The sequence below is a fragment of the Spermophilus citellus genome (genome assembly GCF_964194105.1).
Source record: "Spermophilus citellus genome assembly, chromosome: 11".
Lineage (NCBI taxonomy): Eukaryota > Metazoa > Chordata > Mammalia > Rodentia > Sciuridae > Spermophilus > Spermophilus citellus.
In genome coordinates, this window is record NC_138192.1 from 104,145,599 (window position 1) to 104,171,041 (window position 25,443).

Sequence of the window (25,443 nt, forward strand, 5' to 3'; positions counted from 1 at the left end):
TACATATTTAAATTATAATTTTATTAAACAACCTATTGTTATAAAAACTTAATTAAAATTTGTTTAAAGATCTATCAGTAATACTGTAGGTTTATTACCTTATCATCATGGGCATTAGGAAGAAATTCTTTGTATTTGAGGTAGCCTTCGTGAAGATTTAGATATTTATTTGTTTTTAAGAGCTCATGAGCCCTTTATCTTAGAGCAGTGGGAACTTTTCATCTTATAGCAATAGGAAGTTGCTGTTTATTGGATAATTTATTTACTATTTCTTATTTTGTTTGAAGATTTGCTAGAGTGTAATTTTCATTTTTCAATTAAACTGCATAAACAGGTGACTATAGGTAATCCCTTTTTAATTAATACACCAAATTTTATTTTATAAAATTGATTTTATAAATACTATCCTGAGGTTAAGATAATCTATTGATACTCAGTTCCCCTTTTCTTCTTTATCTTTGGCTTGTTTTTGTTTTCTTTCTAAATCATTTTTATCAAATGTTCTGTACTCAGTGGGCAGTTTTTTGAAAAAATTTTTCCCTCTTGTGGCTTCCAGAACAATGCTGAACTTTGTGTTTTTTAACCTTTCCCTTTTGGTACCCAGCCAAAATCCTGGTGGGGTATGTGGCCTACTCTTCACCCAGTAGATGATGTCTCCTTGTAATGTATTTTCCAGTTTAAGTTTGCTTAGTCACCTTCCTGTATTCGCTGATGTCTGATGAAGACACTGGGTCAGTGTCTTCCTATTTTTCTCATTTCTTCACTACTATGAATAAGTGTACCTGAAAAAAAAATGGAAATGACATTGTTATTGACTAATGGAGAATGTACTTGGATCCCATTCTGTTTTTGAACACATGGAGATGTGTTCTTGTTAGTGTCCAGGGATAATCAATCCCCGAAACCTCTGTAATAAAACGTTAACCTGAAAATCAAGTAGATATTAAAAGCCCAATTTATTTTTTTGTACTGAAAAATCTTGTGATTAGGGCATAGCTAGAGTTAGATTTATATCAAAATCAGAAGGTTGCTTGTTGTTTGTTGAATGGATCCAGACAAGGGGATTTGGAAGAGTTAAAAATCTGAAGATGCAAGAATGATCTTATCACAAGGAACTGCAAAATTAAAGTCTAAAGACTGATCTCCTTTCCAAAGCATTGTGCCTCGGTTTTTCCATTATCATATTTGTTCTTGAGATCTGTGAATACACACACACACACACACACACACACACACACACACACACACACACCTGTTCTGTTTTGTGTTATGTTAAAAGCAGTGGCTTTGGGAATGACCTAGGTTTGAGTCCCATGTTCATCTCAAATTAGTTGTTTAACATTAGATAAACTATTTACATGTATTTTAGTTTATTTGTAATATATAAACAGTAACATAGCATAGTTGTAAAGACTATATGACATGTAAATAGAGTACTTAAATTTTTTTGCTCTTGTAAAAACTAAGTAAATCACAGTCTTATCAGCTAGGTTAGCAGCAGAAATAGAAAAATTATTTTATTACATGAAGAAACATAAACAACATTTGAGTCAATGACTCAGAGAAGCAGTCCACAAAAGCTCACATCCACATTGTAGGCTGAGAAGTACTGGCACATACATTCATAACCATAAAACTAATGTTCTAAGGTGTTTTCCAAGGAAATGCTGTATTCAACAATCAATTTTAATGCTTATTTCACACTGCAAAGGCTGAAAAGATTATACTTACATTCAATTAATGCCTTGAACCAGCTATTCTAGTTGTAAAGTACAATTAGCCAAAGGTGTCCCCTATGAAAGACAATACCATTTGATAACTCATTTGCATCAGAGGCACTTTCTCAGATTCATTGGGTTTTTTCCTTCCAAGTACCATAGGTTTGGGTGCAAATTTGAAAGCAACTTGTGGTAAGAGAAAGGGCAACTGCTGAGAAGGCCAAAGGCTCACATATTCACTCAAGACCTCATGCAGATGCTGCTGCTTACTTCTTTTCAAACAGTAAAAAAATAATAATAACCTGCTTATGGATTTGAATAATATATTAACTCTTTTTGCATGGCACTTTTAAAAAACATTTTGAAAGCACTTTTATACCTGTTATTTAATTTAATCTTTCCCACAACCTTCTGAGGTAGGTTGGATAAGTATATCATCCTAATTTGGTGGGTGAGAAACTTATGGCAGCTAATAATAAAATTATAACAGCTTAAATTATTTTACTTCTCTCTTTCAATTAAAAAAAATAGTTGTAGTATTGGGGGGTGTGTAGCCCTTAGTAGAGAATGTCCTTAACATGCACAAGGCTTTGGGCTCAATCCTCAGCAGGATCTTCAGGGACTCAATTTCCTTCTAAATGTCAGTCTGTTATCCTTACTATTGTCTCTCAGGCCATAAGGTACCTCCTAGAGTTATAGTCATCATGGCATTTAGGGCACAAAGATGAAGAAAGTAATGAAGGAGACAATGGTATGTGCCAGCTCTTTCTACAGAGATACTGAAGTTGACATTCACTCTTTTTGTTTTAAATTATTATTTTTGCCAAATATGGTGATATGACTGCAAGGAGGCAAATAACATCCAGATGAAAAAATTGATAAAACTGCTATATATAACAGTTATATATATTTATATATGTATTATGTTGGTAATAACACATTCTAATGAGCCAAGGGCTATTATTTGTAGATGATTTTGCCTAACTATGTTCTGTTTCATTATATTTGAATTTAACAATTTTAGGCAACACATATTGCTCGTTTCCAGGGTTTTTTTTTCTTTTTTTTCTCCCTGTGGTGCTGGGGATTGAACCCAGGGCCTTTTGCATGTAGGCAGGCACTCTACCAACTGAGCTATCTCCCCAGCCCCTGCTTCCAGGTTTTGTGGGGCACCTTGATATAGCTACCAGTTACTTAGTGTATTTCAGATATATGTTTGTAGCATTAGAGCCAAACCAGTCATTGTATATGTATATCTAAATCAGTTGGTATGAATTTGTTATAATCAACAGATAACCTAAGAGAGGCTTAACTGAACTGATGTTGTTTTTAAATTCTTAGATAAGAAATCCAGATGTGGGCGATTCTAGGCTGGTATAGTAATTCAATGAAAAGAACAAGGCCTAGGGACCTTTGATATTCCTCTTCTGCTCTCAGTAGGCTACTGGTTTAATCCTTGGACTTACCTTTACATGGTATAAAGGTGTTTTCAGATATTATTTCTGCATTCTGGATTGGAGAAGGTAAAATGACCAAGGACAAAGGAAGGGTCCTTCCCCTTTTACTTGTAAACATCATAGTGTTTTGCCATAAATTCTTGAATCGCACTGTTACATTGTTGCCCATAGCTGTAAGGGAGGGTATAAAGTGAATTTTCTATTAGTAGTGAGGAACAGAAGACTTAATATATGTAAAATACTAGCAGTGTCTGTGAAATTAAAAATTTTATGTGTTGATTTATTAAAAGTTGCCTGCAGACTTAATTTTCTTTGTTATTGAAAGCTTAACAGAGCCTCAGATTTGTTTTCATTTTTATTGTCTTTACTGTTTCAGAGAAATGCTTTGCAAGCAATTTCTCCAGCCACCATGGAAGTTCTTATGAGAGTTTTGGCAGATTGTGATTCCTGGGAGGATGGAGATCCTGAAGAAGTGGGTAGAAAGGTAGAACTAACTCTGAAGTGCCTTACAGAAGTGGTACATATTCTTCTCACTAGCAGTTCTGACCAGCGCCAAGTGGAAACCAGTACTATTCTGGAGAACTATTTTAAATTGTTAAATTCAGATCATTCAGCTTTACCCAATCAAAGAAGGTCCAGACAGTGGGAAAGCCGGTTCATAGCTCTGCAGATCAAAATGCTGAGTAAGTATTCAATAAAGATAGTTTTCTTACAGTAGATAAAACATAGGGCTCCTCAGTCAACAGCTTCTTATGAGGGAGTTAAATTAGCAGTTCTGCCGCAGCAAAATGAGATGGAGAATTATGGGGAGGAAAGCAGGGAAGCAACTCAGAAAGCTAGTATGCAGAAGAAAACTAAAAATGTTGGTTCCTAGAACAGAAAGAGAATTAAAAAAGGTAACTGATAGCAGCAGTGTAGATTGTGCTGTGGCTCAGTGGGGGGCAACCAGAAGAGAGAAACTTTCTGCTGAACTTAAGAAACAGATGCTATATTAACATATCCACAACCAGAGCAGCTAATAAATTAGAAAATCTACCAAGAAGCTAGAGAGAGAGAACTGGTAATCCCCATCAAATGTGTTTGACTCTCCCTGGGTTGTTGGAACAGGGGAAGCACCAACCGCTTGAAGGAACAAGGGAGTTATTGATTGGACTTCCTGAGCCAGTAGACTTGGAATTCCTGCACCTTAACATGCTTGCTTGTGTGTGTGTATTTGTGTGTGTGTGTGTGTGTGTGTGTGTGTGTGTGTGTGTACTTGGTATACTTGCTTTTTGAATATCCAAGACCAAACAGCAGCATAGGCTATACTTTTCACTGGATTGGTGAGTATGAGAGCCAATCTGAGTACAGAAGAATTTTTAGAACCCTGATGAGACTCTGCAGAGTACCCAGAAACAAAGGGGGATTCCATTTGAAATTGACTGACTGATCTGTGGGATTAAGAATGTGACTGACAGAGGGTGGGGATATAGGTCTGAACAGGATTGGATGGAAAGTACCTCCTGTCTGCCTGCCCCCACCCACAGCCCAAAAATATAGCACATTAACAGGAGCTCTCAGAATGAAGTACAGTTCAATCCAGATTAATCTTTAGATGAAGCAGATGAGGGAACTCGCCAATTGACCTGAGAGACTTACACTATCACCCCCTGATGAAACAACAAAGCCAAACGAGAAAGAAGTTTATCCTCATTGCCTCTCTAGCAGGGGTGATCAGGCAAGGAGTGGGTAGAATTCTGCGTATGGATTCACCTAATAAGTTGAGACTGTTTGGGTCAGAGCTGAAATAAGGGAATGATACAAAATTTGCATTTGAGTGACTTCTTCATAGTTGGCAGTTGCTAAAATTTGAAACACCAGATACAAAAGACTCTAAAAAAACTTCAGCAGTTAATCTGAACCTTTGAATGATATTAATGTCTTGGTTGATTGATATTAATCAATACCTAAGATCTCCTATACATGACTATTCCACTTCAGCTTCTTCTATACTGATGTTGTCTTCCCATTTTAACTTCTGTCTCCCTTCCCACCCTCATCCTCACCTCTCCCCCTCTCCCAACCCTTTATTGCATCTTTTCTATTTTTCTATTTTATGTTATGTTATTTTACTTATTTACTCTTTTTTTGGTACTAGGAATTAAACCTGGGGACTTTACCACTGATCTATATCCCCCATCCTTTTTTATTTTGAGAATGGATCTCACTAAGTTGCTGAGGTCTTGCTAAGTTGCTGACTGGCCTTGAACCTGCAGTCTTCCTGACTCAACTTCTCAAATCACTGGGAGTAGAGGCATTAGCCACTATGCCCAGATCTATTTTGTTTTATTTTTTTAAAATTTATTTTCTTGGTAATGGGGATTGAAACCAAGGGTATTTTACCACTTAGCTATATCTCCAGTCCTTTTATTTCTTTCTGTTTTCATTATTGTGAGACAGGTCTTGCTAAGTTGCTAAGGGTCTGAGTTCCTCAGACTGGCCTCTCACTTGTGATCCTCTTGCCTCAGCCTCCTGAGTTGCTGGGATTACAGGCATGTGCCACCATGCCTGTAATCTGTATTATTTTTTATCCCATCTTCAAATTCAATTTAGTCTATAGTTTTTAATGTGTAACCCTTTCAGCCTATTGAATGTTATTTTTCACTCATGTTCCTCTTGGGTTAATATATTTGTAGAGATCATTAGCAATTAATACCAAGGTTACTTGTAGCACTGTATCCTTTCAAAGAGTCATTGGAAGTTGAAATTATCACTAGGCTTATGCTGAACCTATGTGTCAAAGCTAAGATATACCATCAACGTAGAATTTATTAAAAGGAGATAACTACTCACCAAAGGACCCTCACATAAGAGGAAAGGGAATATATTTCAACAGATATGTCTGTCTGGCACCTCTGCAAACATAAGGAAACATGCAAACAAGTTTTTCCCTAAATTTACAATTCTCCAATAAGGGAAACCATACATGTTGATTGATTCATTCATTCTCTTTCTCTCTCTCTCTTTTCTTGAGCTGGGTATTGAACTCAATGCCTAATGCATACTAGACAAGCACTCTATCACCGATACCAATGAGCTACATTACCAGTCCTTGGAACCCACAGATATTGATTGGGATTAAAATTACAGAGAAAAATTACTGAAATGTTGATTATTAAAGTGATTAATGAGCTAAAAGAAGATCTAGGGAATTGAAAGCAAAAATGCTGGAGGGTAAAAATCATTTCAATAAATATAGATTCTGAAAAGAAACCAGTCAGACCTCATGCTAAGTGAAGTTAGCCAATCCCTAAAGAACAAATGCTGAGGAGCTGGGGTTGTGGCTCAGTGGCAGAGTGCTTGCCTAGCATGAGTGAGGCACTGGGTTTGGTTCTCAGTATCGCATATAAATAAATAAACTAAAGGTCCATTGACAACTAAAGCATATATATATTTTTTTTAAACAAAGAACAAATGCTGAATGTTTTCTCTGATATAAGGAGGCTGACTCATAGTGGCGTAGGGAGGGGAACATGGGACGAATAAATGAATTCTAGATAGGGAATAGGGGTGGGAGGGAAAGGGAGAGGGGCAGGGGATTAGCAAGGATGGTGGAATGTGATAGACATCATTATTCAAAGTACATATATGAAGACACGAATTGGGTGTCAACATACTTTATGTACAGAGATATGAAAAATTGTGGTATATATGTGTAATAAGAATTATAATGCATTCCGCTGTCATTTTTTTAAATCAATAAAAAAAAGAAATGAAAGACACAATAAATCAAATTAAAAATTTAGTTGAAAGTATAAACAACATATTGGGTTATATAGAAAATAAAACTTTATACTTTGAAGACAGGGTATATTAACTTGAATACTCAGCAGTAATAAAAAAATATAGGAATATACAAGAACTCTGAGAAAAATAGATCTGACTTAAGAGTCATTGGAATAGAAGAGGGCATGGAGATACAAGCTCTTGGCATTAATAACTTTTTAGTGAGATAATGTCAGAAGAATTTTCAGATCTTTGGAATGAGATGGACATATACACACAGGAGGCCTTAGAACCGCAAATGGACAAGTTCAAATAAGAACCTCTTCAAGACAAAATGTCTAACATAAAAAATAAGGATACAGGGGTTGGGGTTGTGGCTCAGCAGTAGAGCACTTGCTTAGTACAGGTGAGGCCCTGGGTTCAATCCTCAGCACCACATAAAAATAAATAAATTAATTAAAGATATTATGCCCAACTACAACTTAAAAAATAAATATTAAAAAAATAAGGATACAATATTAAAAGCCTCAAGAGAAAAATATGAGGTCATATTTAGAGGTAAACCAATAAGGTTTACTTCAGACTTCTCAACACAGACTCTAGAAGTTAGGAGTGCTTAGAGTGAAGTAATTCAAGATCTGAAAGAAAACAGTTGCCAACCAAGTTGTTTTATCCAGCAAACCTAGGCATCAGAATCAGAGAAGAAATAAAAATTTTCCAACATAAGGAAAAACTAAAAGAATTTATGATCTCTAAGCAAACACTGCAGAATAAGCTTAAAGAAATACTACATGCAGAAGGGCTTAAAAACAAATCTCAGCTCTTGAATGGATGAAGCTCATTATAAGAACAGTTAAGAAAATGAAAAATATATGAAAGACCAATTAAATATATGAAACAAATAAAAATGGCAAGAAACTGTAAACATCTCTCCATAATAACTTTGAATGTAAATGGTATCAGCTCTCCAACTAAAATTATAGAGTTGAAAGATTGAAAAACAAGACCCAAAACAATGCTATTTACAAGAGACTCATTGGGAAAGGCATCCATATGCTGAAAGGAAAAGGTTATATCATGCAAATGGATTTAAAAATGAGAAGGAGTAGCTATCCTTATATCTAAGAAAGAAGATTTCAAGCTAATCAGAAGAGATGTGTAAGGTCACTTCATAACAAGAAGATAAAATGGTATTAGTTATTTTTATGCATCAAATGTTGGTTTACCTAATTACATTAAAAAAAAGGTCAGACCCTAAATGCAGTAATACTGGATGATTTTAACATATCACTCTCACAATTCAAAAGTCATCCAGACATAAAATCAAGAAATATACTTCAGACCTAAAAAATACCATCAATCAAATGGATCTAACAGATACCTATAGAATAATTTTATCCATCAATAGCTGAATTCACTTTCTTCTCAGCTCATGGAACATAGCTGCAAATGTCTATATTTTAGGACACAAAGCAGGTCTTAGCAAATATTTTAAAAATTAATATAATTCCTTGCATCTTATCAAATCATAACAGAATGAAGTTTGAAATCTACATCAAGAAAAATTATAGTTAACAACAAATACAGAGATTGATTGATATACTTTTTTTTTTAAGAGAGAGTGAGAGACGGAGAGAGAGAGAGAGAGAGAGAGAGAGAGAGAATTTTTTTAATATTTATTTTTTAGTTATCAGCCGACACAACATCTTTGTTTTGTATGTGGTGCTGGGGATTGAACCCGGGCCGCACGCATGCCAGGCGAGCACACTACCGCTTGAGCCACATCCCCAGCCCCAGATTGATATACTTTTGATCGAGGAATGAATTATAGAAGAAATGAGGGAAAAAATAGTAAAATTCCTAGAATCAAATGAGAAAAGTAACACAATGTACCAAAAATCTCTGGGGCACTATGAAGATGGTTTTAAGAGGAAAGTTTATAGCATTATAGTGCTTACATTAAAAAACAAAACAAAACAGAATAAAAACCCTCAAATGTTATTCTCAAGACCCTAGAAAAGCAGGAACAGCCAGATTCCAAAACCAGTAGAAGACAGGAAATAAGACTAGATTAAATTAATTAGATCTATAGAAAAAAATACCAAGTATCAATGTAACAAAGAGTTAGTTCTTTGAAAAGATTAGCAAGATTGATGAACCCTTAACCAAACTGAATAAAAGAAAGAGAAGTCCCAGATCAACAAAATTATATAAAAAAGGAGATATCATAATGAATATTTCTGAAATTAAAACTAGCATTAGGGACTGTTTTGAAACCTTATACTCCCATAAATTGGAAAATCTAGAAGTTATTGACAAATGTCTAGATATATGTGACCTACCCAAATTGAACCAAGAGGATATAGAAAGTGTATACAGACCAATAGCAAGTAAAAATATTGAAACAGTGATAAAAGCCTTCCAAGAAAGAAGCCAGGGACAAAATGGATTTTGAGATGAGTTTTACCAGATCATTAAAAAAGAACTAATGCCAGTCTTTCCCAAATTATTTTTTAAAATAGGGAATATTCCTAAATTCATTCTATGAGGCCAATATCACCTTCAAACCAAAACCAGACAAGGACTCATCAAGGAAAGAAAACTACAGACACTATTCCTGATGAACATAGTTACAAAAATCTTTAATACAATATTAGCATTCCACATTCAAAAACACATTAAGAAGCTTGTACATCATGATTAAGTTTCTTCCATCCCAGGAATGCAAAGTTGGTTCAACATACACAAATCTCTGTATGTAATGCATCACATAAACTGAATTCAGGACAGTAATGACATGATCATCTCAATAGATGCAGAAAAAAATCTTTGACAAAATCTAGCACCCATTCATGTTAATAAAGTACTGAAGAGGACTGGGGCTGTAGCTCAATTGGCAGAGCACTTGCCTAGCACATGTGAGGCACTGGGTTCGATCCTCAGCACCACATAATAATAAACAAATAAAGGCATACTTTTCATCTATAACTACAAAATTTTTTTAAAAAGCACTGAAGAAACTAGGAATAGAAGAAACTTAACATTATTAAGGTTATATATAACAAAGCCAGCATCATACTGATTGGAGAAAATCTGAAAGCATTTCCTCTTAAATCAGGAAAAAGACAAAGATGTCTATTCTCACCACTCCTATTCAATATAATATGTGAAACCAGCCAGAGTGGTTAGTCAGGAGAAGAAAACTAAAGAGATACAAGCAGAAAAAGAAGAAGTCAAATTATCTGTTTGCTGATGATATGATCCTCTATTTAGAAGAACCAAAAAACTCCATCAAAAAACTTCTGGAGCTAGCAAGTTCAGCGAAGTAGCAGAAGATCAACATACAAAAATCAGCAGCTTTCCTGTATGCCAATAATGAACCTGTGGAGAAAGAAATGAAGAAAACAGGGGCTGGGGATGTGGCTCAAGTGGTAGCGCGCTCGCCTGGCATGCGTGCGGCCCGGGTTCGAACCTCAGCACCACATACAAACAAAGATGTTGTGTTTGCCCGCCGAGAATTAAAATAAATATTTAAAAAAAAAAGAAAACGATTCTATTCATAATCGCCTTTAAAAATTATCTGGGAATAAGTCTAAGCAAGGAGGTGAAAATTATAGAACATTGAAGAAAGAAATTAAAGATGACCTTAGAGGATGCAAAGATTCTTTGGTAGCCAGAATTAATATTGACAAAATGGCCATATAACCAAAAACAATCTATAGCTTTAGAGAAATTCCCATCAGAATACCAGTGATGTATTTACAGAACTTGAGGGAAAAAAGTCCTAAAATTCATTTGGAAAAATGAAATTCCTAAAATAGCCATTATTCTGTGCAGTAAGAGCAGTACTGAAGACATCAAAATACCTGATCTCAAAATATACTATAGAGCAGTAGTAACAAAAATGGCATGTATTGGCAAAAAACAGACATGGAGACCAATGGAATAGAAGACAGGAAAGATATAGATTCATACTCATCTGATCCTTGAAATAGGTGTTAAAAATATGTGTTGGAGAAAAGATAGCCTTTATAACAAATGATGCTGGAAAAATTGTATATCCATATGTTGAAGAATGAAACTGCTTCAAATCTCTCACCCTGCACAAAAATTAATTAAAAGTGAGTGAATCAAAGATGTAGGAATTGGATCAGAAACACTACTATTGCTAGAAGAAAACAGGGTCAACATTCTAACATATTGGCACAGGCATTGACTTTCTTTAAAGCTCAAGAAATACATCCAAGTATTAATAAGTAGGATGGTTTCAAATTTAAAACTTATGCACATCAGAAGAAATAAGAGCATGAAGAGAGAGCCCACAGAATGGGAGAAAAATCTTTGTTAGCTACCTTTTCTGACAGGATTAATATCCAGCATATATAAAGAACTGAATGAGCTTAACATCAAGACATCAAATAACCCAGTCAATAAATGGGCAAATGATGTAAACACACATTTCTCAAAAGAAGAAATACAAATGGCTAACAAATTTATAAAAAAACAGTCCAATATCCTTAGTAATCAGGGAAAAGCAGTTCAAAACTACATTGATATTTCATCTCATTTCTGTTAGAATAAATGGTATCCATCAAGAATATAAATTAAAAAATTGCTTGTGAGGATATGGGGAAAAGAGTACATTTATACATTGTTGATGGAACTGCAAATTAGTACAATAACTCTGCAAAGCAGTAAGTAGCTAGGATTAGAACTACCACATAACCCAGGTATCTTACTTTATCCAAAAGAACCAAACCCATCATCCTGTAATGATACATGTATATAATGTTTATTGTATGGTAGTGCAATCAGCAGTGAAGCTGTGGAACCAGTGTAGGTATCTGTCAGGAGAATGCATAAAGAAAATGTGGTATACATAGCCATAAAGAAGAAATAAAATATGTCAACTGCAGGGAGACCAGTAGAGTACAGGAAGGGGATCAGGAGTGGAGGACATGAGGAAGTACATGGGGAATGAAATCTACCAAATTATGCCATGTCCATGTATAACCATACCATAATGAATTTTGCTTTTATATATAATTATAATGCACTAATTAAAATAGTAGTATTTTAAAAGGGAGATAGTAGAGCAAGTAGATCAGGGAAAGGGAAGAAGGGAGGGACTACTTGGGAATGAAATTAATCAAATTATGTGCATTATGAATATCACATAATGAGTTCCACTATTATATATAATTATAAATCACCTATTATAAAAGAAAGGTAATTTTTCCTGAGTCTATGTTTTGCTTTCATACCTCCTACTTTCTTTTGAAATACAGAGCCATTGTATGGAAAGTTTTGATTGTTTAGTTCAGATAGCATATGACTTTATATTTTAACTTCCAAATAATTTAATATATAATTTATTTGTTTGTCTACAATATCCTCAGTTTAACAACATCAAAGTCAAATATGCATTCTTTTGTGAAAGTAATATAAACCATGCATGGTGGCACACACCTGTAATCACACATACTTAGGAGGCTGAGGCAGGAAAACTACAAGTTTTAGGCTGGGCAGCACAATTTATTGAAACACTAACTCAAAAAAAAAAAAAAAAGGAGGACTGGGGATGTAGCTCAGTGTTAGAGCCCCTTCTCTGGATTTAATCCCAACATGGGGCAAAGTAGGGATGAAGGGGAAGAGAAAGTGTAATTCACCAAAAGTATATGTTACAAAAGTCAGTGTGGCCCCAGAATTCTAGAACGTGTAGATTTTCAGAAATTGCCATTTGTAATGTTTTACTTATGATGAAAATTGATTTTGTTTATGCTTTTATAACATTTATAGAGTCTGTCCATGCTCTAGAGGGCCTTTGATTTTGTTTTTCCTCAAAGCTTCTGTGTGTCTTTGTTTCTCTTTCCCCCCTCTCTTTGTGGTGGATGTTTGTGTCACTCTGTAGATATTTGTACTTTTTTTGTTCTACTTTGTAAGCTCCCTCAACAATATATATGGTTTCTTACTGCATTGCCATGTTAAATGCAAATGTTATTAACTAACAGTTCATTATTATAGAAGTAAAATATTGTAATTACAGCTAAACTAGAAAATTCACATAATTATAAAGAAACAAAAGATGTTCTTTATATCCTACTACCCAGATATAATCAACATTAATGGTTTGGTGTATAGCTTCATGTATATGTGGGATCAGAATATGGGCATCAAAATCTTATTGAAAATTATCCATTACAACATTTGCTTCTATAGGAAAACAAGACATATCTTACATACTTTATTATTTTATATGTTACAACATGTCATATTTTATAATTATTGAAAGTTTATAAGTACATTTTTGTCTGTATTGAATGGAGTTCTTTTTTGTTAGGAACAAAAACATGGTATTACCCATGATAGATGTCCTTTGGTTTCTGGATGGAGATATCTCTTTAATAGGAAATGAGAGCAAAACATTTTTCAGGACCATGTGTTAATTTTATAATGTGTAAATATAAGTGTTGTAAAACAACCAGTTTGCCTATTAATAGCAAGTTGGGCACAAACAGTTGGTTAGACTTGAGCCTTATGATGGAAGAATAAGTAAATAAATCTCTGGGAAATATATATGAGTCATGTAAAATTTAAGTATTTTAAATTATGAAAACGTTCACTATTTCTTTCAAGTAATAATTACAAATTTTGTTGTCTATTCTTCATAGCTGTTATTTCCCAGTTAACTTATATCTGTTCTGTCAACTGCAAAGCCTAAATTTAAAATGATAATAGTAAATGTGTGTATGATTCCAAATTTTCACCATTACATGGAAGATTTTGTTTTTATTTTCCTAGATACCATCACAGCCATGTTGGATTGCACAGACAGGCCTGTTCTTCAGGCCATTTTTCTTAATAGTAATTGCTTTGAACATCTCATACGACTACTACAGAACTGCAAGGTACTTTTCTACTATTATCACCTTCAAGTTTTGAGAAACTTTTGTTTTCTTTATGTTTTAATTCAAATTTTAGTATATTGTTACTGTTTTAATAGTTTGTGTTTGCATTTATGTAATCAAGTTCTTTACTGATTGAAATTAGCATTAAATCATTTCTAATTGTCTAAGTACTTTAAAAAGAGTCAAACTGAAAACTAATTTATTTATATAATGAGCATTTCAGTTCATGATATAAATATATATATTTTTTCCATTTAGTTCAGGAAGATACTGGAGACCCTTTAAAGTTAGTTGCTTCTGATTTCTTGGCTAGCCATTTGTGTCAGAGCATACTAAGATGATATAGATTTTGCCTTTAGTTCTTTGAAAACAGTTCAGTTGGAAATGTTGTCTTTTGACCATCTGGAAACTACTCCATGTTATGTATTCTATTATTGTCTGCCACTGATAAGAGGGAATATTTATATAAAACATGGATTTCTTATTGCAAATCTATTACTTCAACTCAAATTGTATGTCATTGACTGAATGATATTTTTGTATAAGAAATGGCTTTTTAGTTAACTAAGTAGACTAATATTTACTGTGTATCAACTGTGTGTCAGCTTCTATTCTCAAATTATTGATTTAAGAAAAAAGACGAAAGTACTGTCATCCAGTACTTACACTTTGGTTGGGGGCAAGACAAAAAAGAAACCCGAATATATAGGAGATCTGTTGATGGTGAATGCCACAAAGAAACAGTAGGTAGAAGGCTAGAGCATGCCTAGGAAAATATAAGATACTGCTTTTGAATCTACTTCGGTTAGGCAAAGACTCCAGTAAGGGGACATTTGAGGAGAGATGTATAGGAAATGAATGAGCCAACCTACACAAGTATCAGAGTTTCCTTGCTAGAATACCAAAGTTCTTGAAGTGGAAGCACTCTTAGTACATTTGAGGAGCAAGAAGTAGTAGGCCGTGGGGCTAGAAATAAAATCAGAAGGAGAAAAGAGCTAAATTCCATAAGATCTTATAGACTATATAAGAACTTTTGGTGATCATTACATTGGGACCAAACTTTAGTGGTAGAGCACATCCCTGGCATGCACGAGGCCCTAGGTGGTAAATTATTTAGTCCTGGGGATCAAACCTCTGGGGCCTTGTGCGTGCCAGGGATGTGCTCTACCACTAAAATACACCCTTTGCCCAGGTATTTTGTTTTTATCAAAATTTATTATGCTATAAAATTTGCAACAATTTCAGATAAACCTAAGCATTTGCTTTTTTTTTTTTTTTTGGTACTGGGGATTGACCTCAGGACCATTGAGCCACATCCCCAGCCCTATTTTATATTTTATTTAGAAACAGGGTCTCACTGCATTGCTTAGCGCTTTGCCATTGTTGAGGCTGGCTTTGAACTTGTGTTCCTCCTGGCTCAGCCTCCCAAGATGCTGGGAAGCATTCACTGTTTAACCAGCTAATTTCCAAATAAATAAAAATATAAAGACCACAAAATATTTTCTAGAAATTTTAAATCTGATTTGACCTCTTTAGTCTGACTAGACTATGTATACTTCCTATTAATGTTCTTCTTAACCGTTTTTGATTCTAATACATGATCTTAGATTTCAAAAAATTAAGGGTAACATTTTATCAGTGCAATCATCTTTTCATAGCTGTTTTGGTTAAATGTAAGTTTTATAATCATTCCTTATTATACCATCATACATACTTATTGTTGTAAATAAGAAAGGGGCTATGAAGTTGTATTATTTTGTTTCTGAATTTAGACTTTAAAAAATTATTTCTAGTTCAAACAGATTCCATTGATTTAATCTAGAGTTCTAGACATTTTCTCTTCCCCAGTACACTTTTGGTAACATTTTCACAAGAAACCTACAGTGTATCATGATGGGGAAAATAGTTATTCTTTCTCAAAGTATCTGCCTTATCCTTCCCTTACTTTTCACTTTTTTTTTTTCTTACAGCATCAGGTTAAACTGTACATGCTGTTTTAAAAGTGGCACTTGTTTTGTCATTCATATTATAATTCTGGAATAACTGTTAATTTCCATCAATAATGATGGTCATTTCTCAGAAAAACTTTTTTTTTTAAATTTCTGTTTTTTTTTAAGTTGTAGATAGACACAATACCTTTATTTTGTTTATTTATTTTTTTATGTGGTGCTGAGGATGGAACCCAGTGCCTCCCAGCAGCTAGGCGAGCACTCTATCACTGAGCCACACCCCCAGCCCCTCAGAAAAACTTTTTAAAGTCAGAATTTTACTACACTAAAAAGAAATATTGTTTATCTTTCACTTGGTTTACTTTTATAGCAGATTAGAATATTTTATATAAATACTTACCTAATAAAATGAGGAAATAGTTTGATGTGAGGGTAATATTTTTTTAGGTTTGCTTTTTACAAAGATTTTTGGACATGTCAAGTTAAAAATTTTTAATTACATACACATTTCTGAAACATATTCTCTGTTGAAAATGTTTATTGGGACTGGGGATGTGGCTCATACGGTAATGCGCTCGCCTGACGTGTGCGGTGCACTGGGTTCGATCCTCAGCACCACATACAAATAAAGATGTTGTATCCACCGAAAACTAAAAAATAAATATTAAAAAAAATCTCTCTCTCTTTCTCGTTCTCTCTCTTCAAAAAAAAGAAAAGAAAATGTTTATTGTAGAAAAATTGATACAATAAAAAAGAAATGACCTCTATAGTTCTATAAAAATAAAGGTTACTATTATGATTTAAGTGCTTACTAATATGATGGACAGTATTAGATGCCTTGCTTGCATTTGAGGTCACACAACATATCTTGTCCTCATAATGACTACTTTATAGATCAGGCAAGAAGTGACAGAGCCAGAGTTTCAGTTTAATTCTCCTCGACTTCAAAGGCCTTCATTTTTTTGTTTACTTTTTGTTCCCTCAGTTGGGGCTAAAACCCAGGGCCTCACGCATGCTACGAAGGCACTCTTCCACTGGGCTATATCCCCAATGCCTTTTAAAATTTTTATTTTGATAAAAGGTCTCACTAAGTAGCCTAGTCTGAGATCCCCCTGCCTCAATTTGCCCTGAGAAGCTGGGATTACAGGCATGCACCACCACACCTAGCTAAGTAATGCATTCTTATTGTAAAATAGATACATTGGTGGTGTATCAGTTCTCCCATACAATATAAATATATTCTAAAATTTATGGGAATTATTACCACTTTTACCCATGCGTAAAAAGTAATAATTTTCATAATTTCTAATGGAAAAATGTGTTTCTGTTAATGGGAAAGTAAGATAAAGAATCAAGCTGAATAGTATCAATAGAGGGAATTAGTATGTTTTGATATCTCTAAACCGTATTATAACACTAAAGCAAAATTTGAAACAGTCAGCTGTTTGATAGTTTTCAGTATTAGTGTTATCCTCTTCTACAGTTGTTCAGAGGCTATAGAAGTTAGTACAGACTTGTAGAAACTTTTTTTTTTAATATTTATTTTTTAGTTTTTTCAGTGGACATAACATCTTTATTTTATTTTTATGTGGTGCTGAGGATCGAACCCAGCGCCCTGCGCATGCCAGGCAAGCACGCTACTGCTTAAGCCACATCCCCAGGCCCGAAACTTTTTTTTTTAATATTTAATTTTTAGTTGTACACAATACCTTTATTTTGTTTGTTTATTTATTTTTATGTAGTGCTGAGGATCGAACCCAAGGCCTCGCATGTGCTAGGCAAGTGCTCTACTCCTGAGCCACAACCCCAGCCCCTGTAGAAACTTTAATATGTTTGTTAGTGAATTTCATAAAACATAAGATGCCATTTTATAGTGCAACACTATTTTGATACCAAACACAAGATATAGAGACTAGACTGTATGGAAAACTGCACCTAATAGATGCGAAAGGGCAGAAACACAAAAGGAGAACTACTTATTTTCACAAATGGAGCATACCATATACTGACTTCATTTAAGAAAAGCAGTTTCAGCTCACATACACAACATTAGGGGGAAAAGTTAGAGTATAAACAAAAAATAATTCAAACTCCATTTAAAAAATTTTAAAAATTCTTTTTAGATACACATGATAGTAGAGTGTATTTTGACATATTATATATACATGGAGTCTAACTTATTAGGATCCCATTCTTGTGGGTATACATGATGTGGAATTTCACTGGTCATGTGTTCATATATGAACCTAGGAAAGTTGTGTCTGATTCATTCTACTGTCTTTCCAATTCTCATTCCTCAAATCCCATTTTTTTTATTGGTTGCTCAAAACATTACAATGATCTTGACATATCATATTTCATACATTTGATTCAAGTGGGGTATGAATTTTTATTTTTACCACATGTACAGATTGCAGGATCACATTGGTTATACATCCACGTTTATACATACTGCCATACTAGTGTCTATTGTATTAAACCCCATTTTTAAGAGGTTGAAAATCTCTTCAAATTTCAATTTTATTTTTTAATGGAATATAATAAGCATTTTTCTTGAAAATGAATTTTAAATAGGTTTATGTCCTCCACATTTTAAATGCTGTATTTTTGATCATTTGAATGATGTACTGAATTATTTGAATTTTGCTTGGATAGTAAATATTGTAAAACTTAGTAAGTGTCCCATGGTCATAGGAACTGCTATTTAAAACTTAGAACTTGTAGGAAGTCTTTTGATTGGACCTAGAAGGCAAAAAATAGGCAATGGAATGTGCTCAAGTCTTCCAGAGATTACTGACACTGTGGCCTGACTGCTCTTAACCCTTTGTTCCAGGGTGTTTCATCTCTTGGTTGGTTGTTTTTTGCTCTGTTTTCTTTCATTGGTGTAGTTTTCTACAATTGAAAATGCATTTGTGCCCATGTACATATTTACATTTCGTTGTAGATGGACACAAGGGCACAATACCTTTATTTTATTTATTTTTATGTGAGTGCTGAGGTTTGAATCCAGTGCCTCACACATGCTAGGCAAGTGCTCTACCACTGAGCCACAACCCCAGCCCCATATTTGTGATTTTGATAATAGAACTTTGCTATACATATAGAATGTCAACTGGTATGTCTATCAGGGACATCTCATAACTAGTGTAACCCAATTGAAAGGGTCTTAAGTTTTGTCCTATTTTTAGGTGAGATAGAGTCTCCTGTAACTACAAGAATAAAATTAAATGTATAATTACCAGGTCTGGAGCATTTTGAAAGAGAGGACAAATTCTATTAATTTCAAACCACATCGAGGTTCTGCCTCTGTGCAACTCCATAAAACTGTTTCTAATCAAGGTCCTTGAAAACCTTTTAGTTTCCAAGTTAAATGGACACTAGTTGTTATTTTTGCTGGCATTTTCCATTTGTCACTGTTGCTTGTGGCCTTCTTGAGAAACTTAAAAAGAATTGTTTCTGAATTATCAACATACTCATCTTTTCTATGCTCTTTGTTTCTGTGTACTACAGTGGCCATTCTTCAGTCTCTTTGGAATATTCCGTTTCTAAAAATGCTGACATTACCTATTTGATCCTAGGTTTTTACCCTCCTACACCTTAATTTACTTATGCTTTTGACAATCTCAACTATTATTTATAACAGCCAAGATGTGGAAACAAATTACACACCCGTCACTGAATGAATATAGAAAATGAGGTATATATTTACAATGGAATTTTTACTAAGCTTTTCATATGATGTTTGACACATAGAAAAAGTATTGACATTCTCGAGGAATTTTCCACGAACCCCTAGTAGAAAAGATTTTAGACCTAAGACATCAGGTTTTATTTTTTTAATGTACTTCTAGTTACAAATCACATAATATAAGCCATTCTGTGACTGGATGCTTTTCCCTGTAATTAAAAAAAAAAAAGATTTGTAAACTGTGAAAAAAAATTATTTGATACTACTTACCACATTTTGTTTTGAAACAGGAAATGCTAGAGAATAAACCCATTTCATGGGGAAAACCAGCCTTTGGAACTTGGGCCTTTCCTGTTGGCTGTACATCTTCCTTACTTCAGGAATAGTTTTGTCTGAATCACTGTGGATTGTGACATTATTGTCTTTAAATCTTTTTAAAAAATTATTGGCGCATATTAATTGTACAAATGAATGGGATTCTATATGATTTTCCCTATAGGCATACATTATGCATGATCATATGCTCCATACTTCTTCTTTGATACCCACCCTTTTCCCTTCAACACCTTCCCAGTCCCAAGTAATCTGTCTTCTACTTTTAGGTCTTTTGTTTCCACATACAATCTGTATAGTTTTTTTATTTGTGGTGCTGGGGATTGAACCCATGGACTAGTGCATTCTAGGCAAGCCCTCTCCACTTTAGTTTCCACATATGAGAGAGAACAGGTGATACTTGTCTGTGTCTGACTTGTTTCCCTTAACATGATGTCATCTAGTTGCATCCATTTTGCTGCAATGATAAGATTTTTTTTATGGATGAATGATACTCCCATTGTGTGTATGTGTGTATCATATTTTTGTTATCTATTCATCTAAACTAATTCCATATCTTAGCTATTGTGAATAGTGCCATAATAAATACAGGCATGCAGTTACCTTTTTTGTGTGATGACTTCATTTCCAGTGGTTATATACCCAGGAGTAGGATAGCTGGATCATATGGTAGTTCTATTTTTAGCTTTTTGAGGAACCTTATACTGTTTTCCATTGTGACTATCCTAATTTACATTCCCACCAGTGGTGTTCAAGGGTTCCTTTTTCTCCACAATATATCCAGTATTTCTTTTTTTGTTTTTGTTTTTTGATAATAGCCATTCTGACCATCATTAAGTCTTTAAAAATGGGGGAAGCTTTGAAATAAGCTTCCCAATTTGTTCATCATACAAATAAGGAAAAATGTGTCAAGAAAGATATAATTACTAGTCCAAGGTTAGTACTAATAAGTGATGGAGCTAGGATTTCTTACCAAGTTTTTTCTTTTTCCCATGGTCCTAAAAGTCCATTGTGATATGTACTTTTCTAATTGTATTAATTGCGCTTAAGTTCACCATTTATTCAGTAGAAAATATGTTGCCTGTACATTAAAATAGGAAAATTAAGATTATATTGATACATAAACATTTTATGAACTAGTTTATATTATTTCTGAATGTATAAAAATGTATTACATGGTGGTACAAATGTCTGTGATTACTTTGTGTTTAAATTGATTTTTTTTGTTATTAGTAAAGAATAAATCATTTATTCTGCTTTATTCCATCATACAGAATCATGACAGTTTTGCTGTTTAAACATGCACACCTGTTGGAAACATTAGAAACTAAAGATTAAAGTGACACAAATAATTTATGAAACATGGAAAATATTTAGCTGACCACTGGCAGTTTCTGTGCTTTCTTTTTGTATGAGAGTCACAGTCCACTATAAGTTATTTTGTTTCCTTGAAGAAACATGATTTGAATTATTGTAATTTTTTAAAAGCTATCCATAGATGTTTGAATTAGAACAGAAGAACAGCATTATCTTTAGTAGTAGCAATAAGAGGGATTCAGAAACCATCCCATTGACTTTGGGGCTGTGGTAAAAATCTTGGTGTTTTTTGATTGTGTCTTAGTGTAAGTTTTTAGAATTACTCATTTAAGAGTAAGAACTTTTGGAAGATACTTTATGTACATTGCTATGTTGCTGTCTGGAAAGACTTTCTCGCCCTCTCTTTCTCTCTCTCTCTCTATTTTTTTTTTTTTTTTTTGGCAGTACTGGAATTGAACAGAGGGCTGTGTGCACACTAGGCAAGTGCCCTGCCTATAAGCAACATCCCTAACCCTTGGAAAGCTTACTTATTTTTACCCGTATTAGCTTCATTAGAGCATTTCTATTTCCTTGCATCTGAATAATATGCAATATTTTTCCCCAAATCTTTGCTGATAATACTAGCTTTCATTTACTAAGTCTGTGTTATGTGCTACATACCATGTAAATAAACTACCATAGATTATATCATTTAACATGTACAGCTATTTGATGAGATATTTATTATTCTTCCCATTTTTAAGAAAACAAACTTGGAGTAATTAGTTTTCCTTAAAATCAAACAGTTAAGAAGTAGGAAAGCCGGGGCTGGGGATGTGGCTCAAGCGGTAGCGCACTTGCCTGGCATGCGTGCAGCCCGGGTTCAATCCTCAGCACCACATGCAAACAAAGATGTTGTGTCCACCAAAAACTAAAAAAAAAAAAAAAATATTTAAAAAAAAATTCTCTCGCTTTCTCTTAAAAAAAAAAAAATTGACTTGATTCTCCAGACTCACCATTAGACTCACCAGCTAATATGTACCCTACAAATATTAAAAAAAAAAAAAAAGTAGGAAAGCCATGATTCCAACTCAGGTCTCTGACTCCAAAAAGCCTATTAAGCTTTATGTACCTGTTATATACTTACCTTTATCCAGTTAATTTTTTTTTGTAGTTGTAGATGGACAGAATGCCTTTATTTTATTTATTTTTATGTGGTGCTAAGGATCGAACCCAGTGCCTCACACATGCTAGGCAAGTGCTCTGCTACTACAGCCCCAGCACTCCAGTTAATTTTATATTGCAGTATTTTAGCACGTAACTAAATTTTCTGAAATCACAGATTTTCCTAAGAACTTCCTTCTTGGTATGCTTTTAGTTTTTTTTTATATATCTAACTTTTTCTTCTTTCACTCTCATTTGAATTATTTTTGTCTTTAGGCAAACTATGCCAGAGTCCAAAGCCTTTTGGAATGCTGTTTTGTATATAAAACTCAAATTAAGCTGGGTGTGGTGGCACAGGAATATAATCCCAGCTACTTGAGAGGCTGAGGCAACAAGTTGGCAAGTTCAGGGACATCCCAGGCAATATAGCAAGACTCTGTCTCAAAAATAAAGAATGGCTGGGGATGCAGCTCAGTGGTAGAGTGCCACTGGGTTCAATCCCAGTACCATAGACAAAACAAAACAACAAATAATCTAAAATTAAAATACTTGATTCTTTTTCTTTTCCCATTCAGAGGAGGGTAATCCTCATGTGTGCCATAAATAATACCAATCTCCCTTTCCAGTATACAAACTAATGTAAATTAAGTTCAACTCTTTACACCTTTGGAGAATATTGTTTTATGATATTCTTTAAAAAAATTCTTTAGTTGTAGATGGACACAATATATTTATTTATTTATTTTTATGTGGTGCTGAGGATCAAACCCAGGCCTCATGTATGCAAGGCAAATGCTGTACTACTGAGCTACAACCCCATCCCTGTTTTATGGCATTCTGATATGATATACAAATAAGATAAATTTGGAAAATTCTGTACACTGACCTCCATGTGGGGTTATACATTAGCCTGTTGGAGACTCTGAGAAAAGCATTTCAAGATATAACCCTTTCAGTAGTTAAATAGTATTTCACAAACTTACTTGACTAAGTACATTATTTACTGTAATATCTTGAGTCTATCTCAGTAGCAGCTTTCCTCCTCCTCTGTGAGGCATTCTTCTGATGTTTCTGTAAGTAGTTAGGAATATTAACTAATTTTAATTATTATTTCTTATTCTAGTAACTTTGAGTTCTAAGGGTGAAATATATCTATGACAATTAGTCATGGTATATAAACTAATATTAGTTTGTTCCCAAAAAGCAAATAATTTGCAATTTCTGGAAGTGATATACTTCACAAGTGGATTCTTGGATTGGTTTTCAAGAAAGGTGGGAATCCATTTAGGTTTCATTTTTCTTAGAGGTAACAATTTAATTTTCTTTCTCCATTATTCTTATCTCTGTTTTTAACAGCTGTTTTTAAATGCTAATAATAAGGTGGCAGACAAGAACGGGAAAGAACTTGCCAACAAATTACTGACAGAAATGAATGAGGACCAGGTATCTACAAAGCCTGCATCTTGTTTCAGCCGAAGTCCAAAATCAGTCAATGGGAATAACTTTCCTGTACTTTTCTTCTTGCTTCTGAAAATACATAAACATTAAATAATTCTAATATTCATTAATTATTTTTGAAAATTATTTAAATATTAAAATAAGAATTACTTTCATCTAAAGGATAATTATCTTGGTGGTTTGTAGAAGCAATGAATAAAATGCTATCTGTGCACATGTATTCTCTTTAGTTTGAGGAGATATAAAGTACAGGAATGGGATCCCAGTATCAATGCTGTCTACCTTATGGTGACTTCATATTTTGGGGGCTTCCTTTTCTAAGCACTTTGGTTTAATTGGAACCTCAGGTATTTGTTTGTGAATACGTATGGTCATTATTAATATCTTGATTCTTTGCTTCTTATTGACAAATAATGATTATAATTCAATGGACAACCTGAATCTTGGAGGAAGGGAAGAAGATGCTGAACTTTTTGAATGTTAAATTAGCATAAACTCAACTTTCTTCTAGTCTAAAATTCAACTCTATATAAGGATAATGAAGCAAACTTACATAGTAAGTGTTACTCCTCATGTGTTAGGTAAATTAATTTGGAAAAAACTTAGAATGAAGTTTGCTCTTTTCCAAAATGTAAGAGAAGTTATGTCTTTTATTAACATTATGTTAATATCTAGATTAACAGAGTTGTGGTATAAAAAGAAACTACATTTTAGTGTATTGTTTTCTCAATGGGAAATATTTTACAGAGTACTCTTTTAGATTTCTCTATACACGTTTAGTCCCTCTGAAGCCTACTTATATAGTTTAATAAAATAATTATAATAGTCTTGTAGAAATTTATGTTATAATTCTAAATAGTGGATATAATGAGGTTTTTAAAAAATTTTTCTTGGACAAAATCTAGCACAGATCTTACTTGTATAAAATTCTGCTGTATGCAGAATGTTTAATATGTACTGTAATGTTTATTGTATATGTAATATGTTTATCCTACATAATATTATTTAATAAATAGCATCAACAAAAACCAGAATTTTAGATTAAATGCCCTACCTAAAGGTGATTGAGCTTAATTCAACACTACAGTTAAATTAATCTAAATAGTTCCCTTTGCATTTGAATTTTTTTACTGGAAGATGGTGAGGAAAATCCTATTTGCAGATTGACTGGCTTCAGAATTTTTCAGGACTATTTATTTTTACATCTTTCCAGTTCTTGTTCTGTGCTTTCATGATAATTATCTATAGGAATATAAACATTCTATGCTTTTCAAGCTAAGCCTATAAGTAATAGTCATGGTCAGTTGTTAAATATTGATTATTTTTTTTTTTTTTTTTTTTGCTATACAGGCAAGGCCCTGAAATTTAACATGTCTGGTTTTTAATGAAGCATAAACAAAATGGAGCTTTTTAAATTCTTTCTTAAAAATTTTAGCACTAAACTTTGCCTTCTCAAAAACATGACAGTGATTATAGATACATGTCTCTTTCTTAAACTGTCTCAAAATTTGCATTTTATATAAAACATAACTTATTGTTTGTGAGGATGATGATTAATTGGTGTATGATGATCAATTTTAATATAGAGTTTGGAAACTAAGTACACTTTTTAGCTATCTCATTATACATGTTAGTGGAATTTAAGCCTAGGAAGTTCAAGTATATCTTTGAAGGGAAATTAAAACATAATAGAATTTCCAATTATAG

At 33.6% G+C, this 25,443-nt stretch overlaps 1 protein-coding gene across 7 annotated transcripts in view; it reads left to right on the forward strand.

Moving 5' to 3' along the window:
* NBEAL1 (neurobeachin like 1) overlaps positions 1–25,443 on the forward strand; it is a 199,488-nt gene that overhangs the window by 62,987 nt on the left and 111,058 nt on the right. For 5 of the 7 annotated variants that reach the window (XR_014017998.1, XM_081261110.1, XM_081261111.1 and 2 more), the window contains exons 9-11: positions 3,552–3,858; positions 13,742–13,848; positions 23,635–23,721. Coding sequence is in view for 6 of the 7 variants with exons in the window: in XM_081261110.1 (XP_081117236.1) it covers positions 3,552–3,858; positions 13,742–13,848; positions 23,635–23,721 (501 nt within the window). In the remaining variant the exon portion in view is untranslated. The remainder of the gene's footprint in view (positions 1–3,551; positions 3,859–13,741; positions 13,849–23,634; positions 23,722–25,443) is intronic. The other 2 variants (XM_081261112.1, XM_081261113.1) reach the window with 1 other exon arrangement.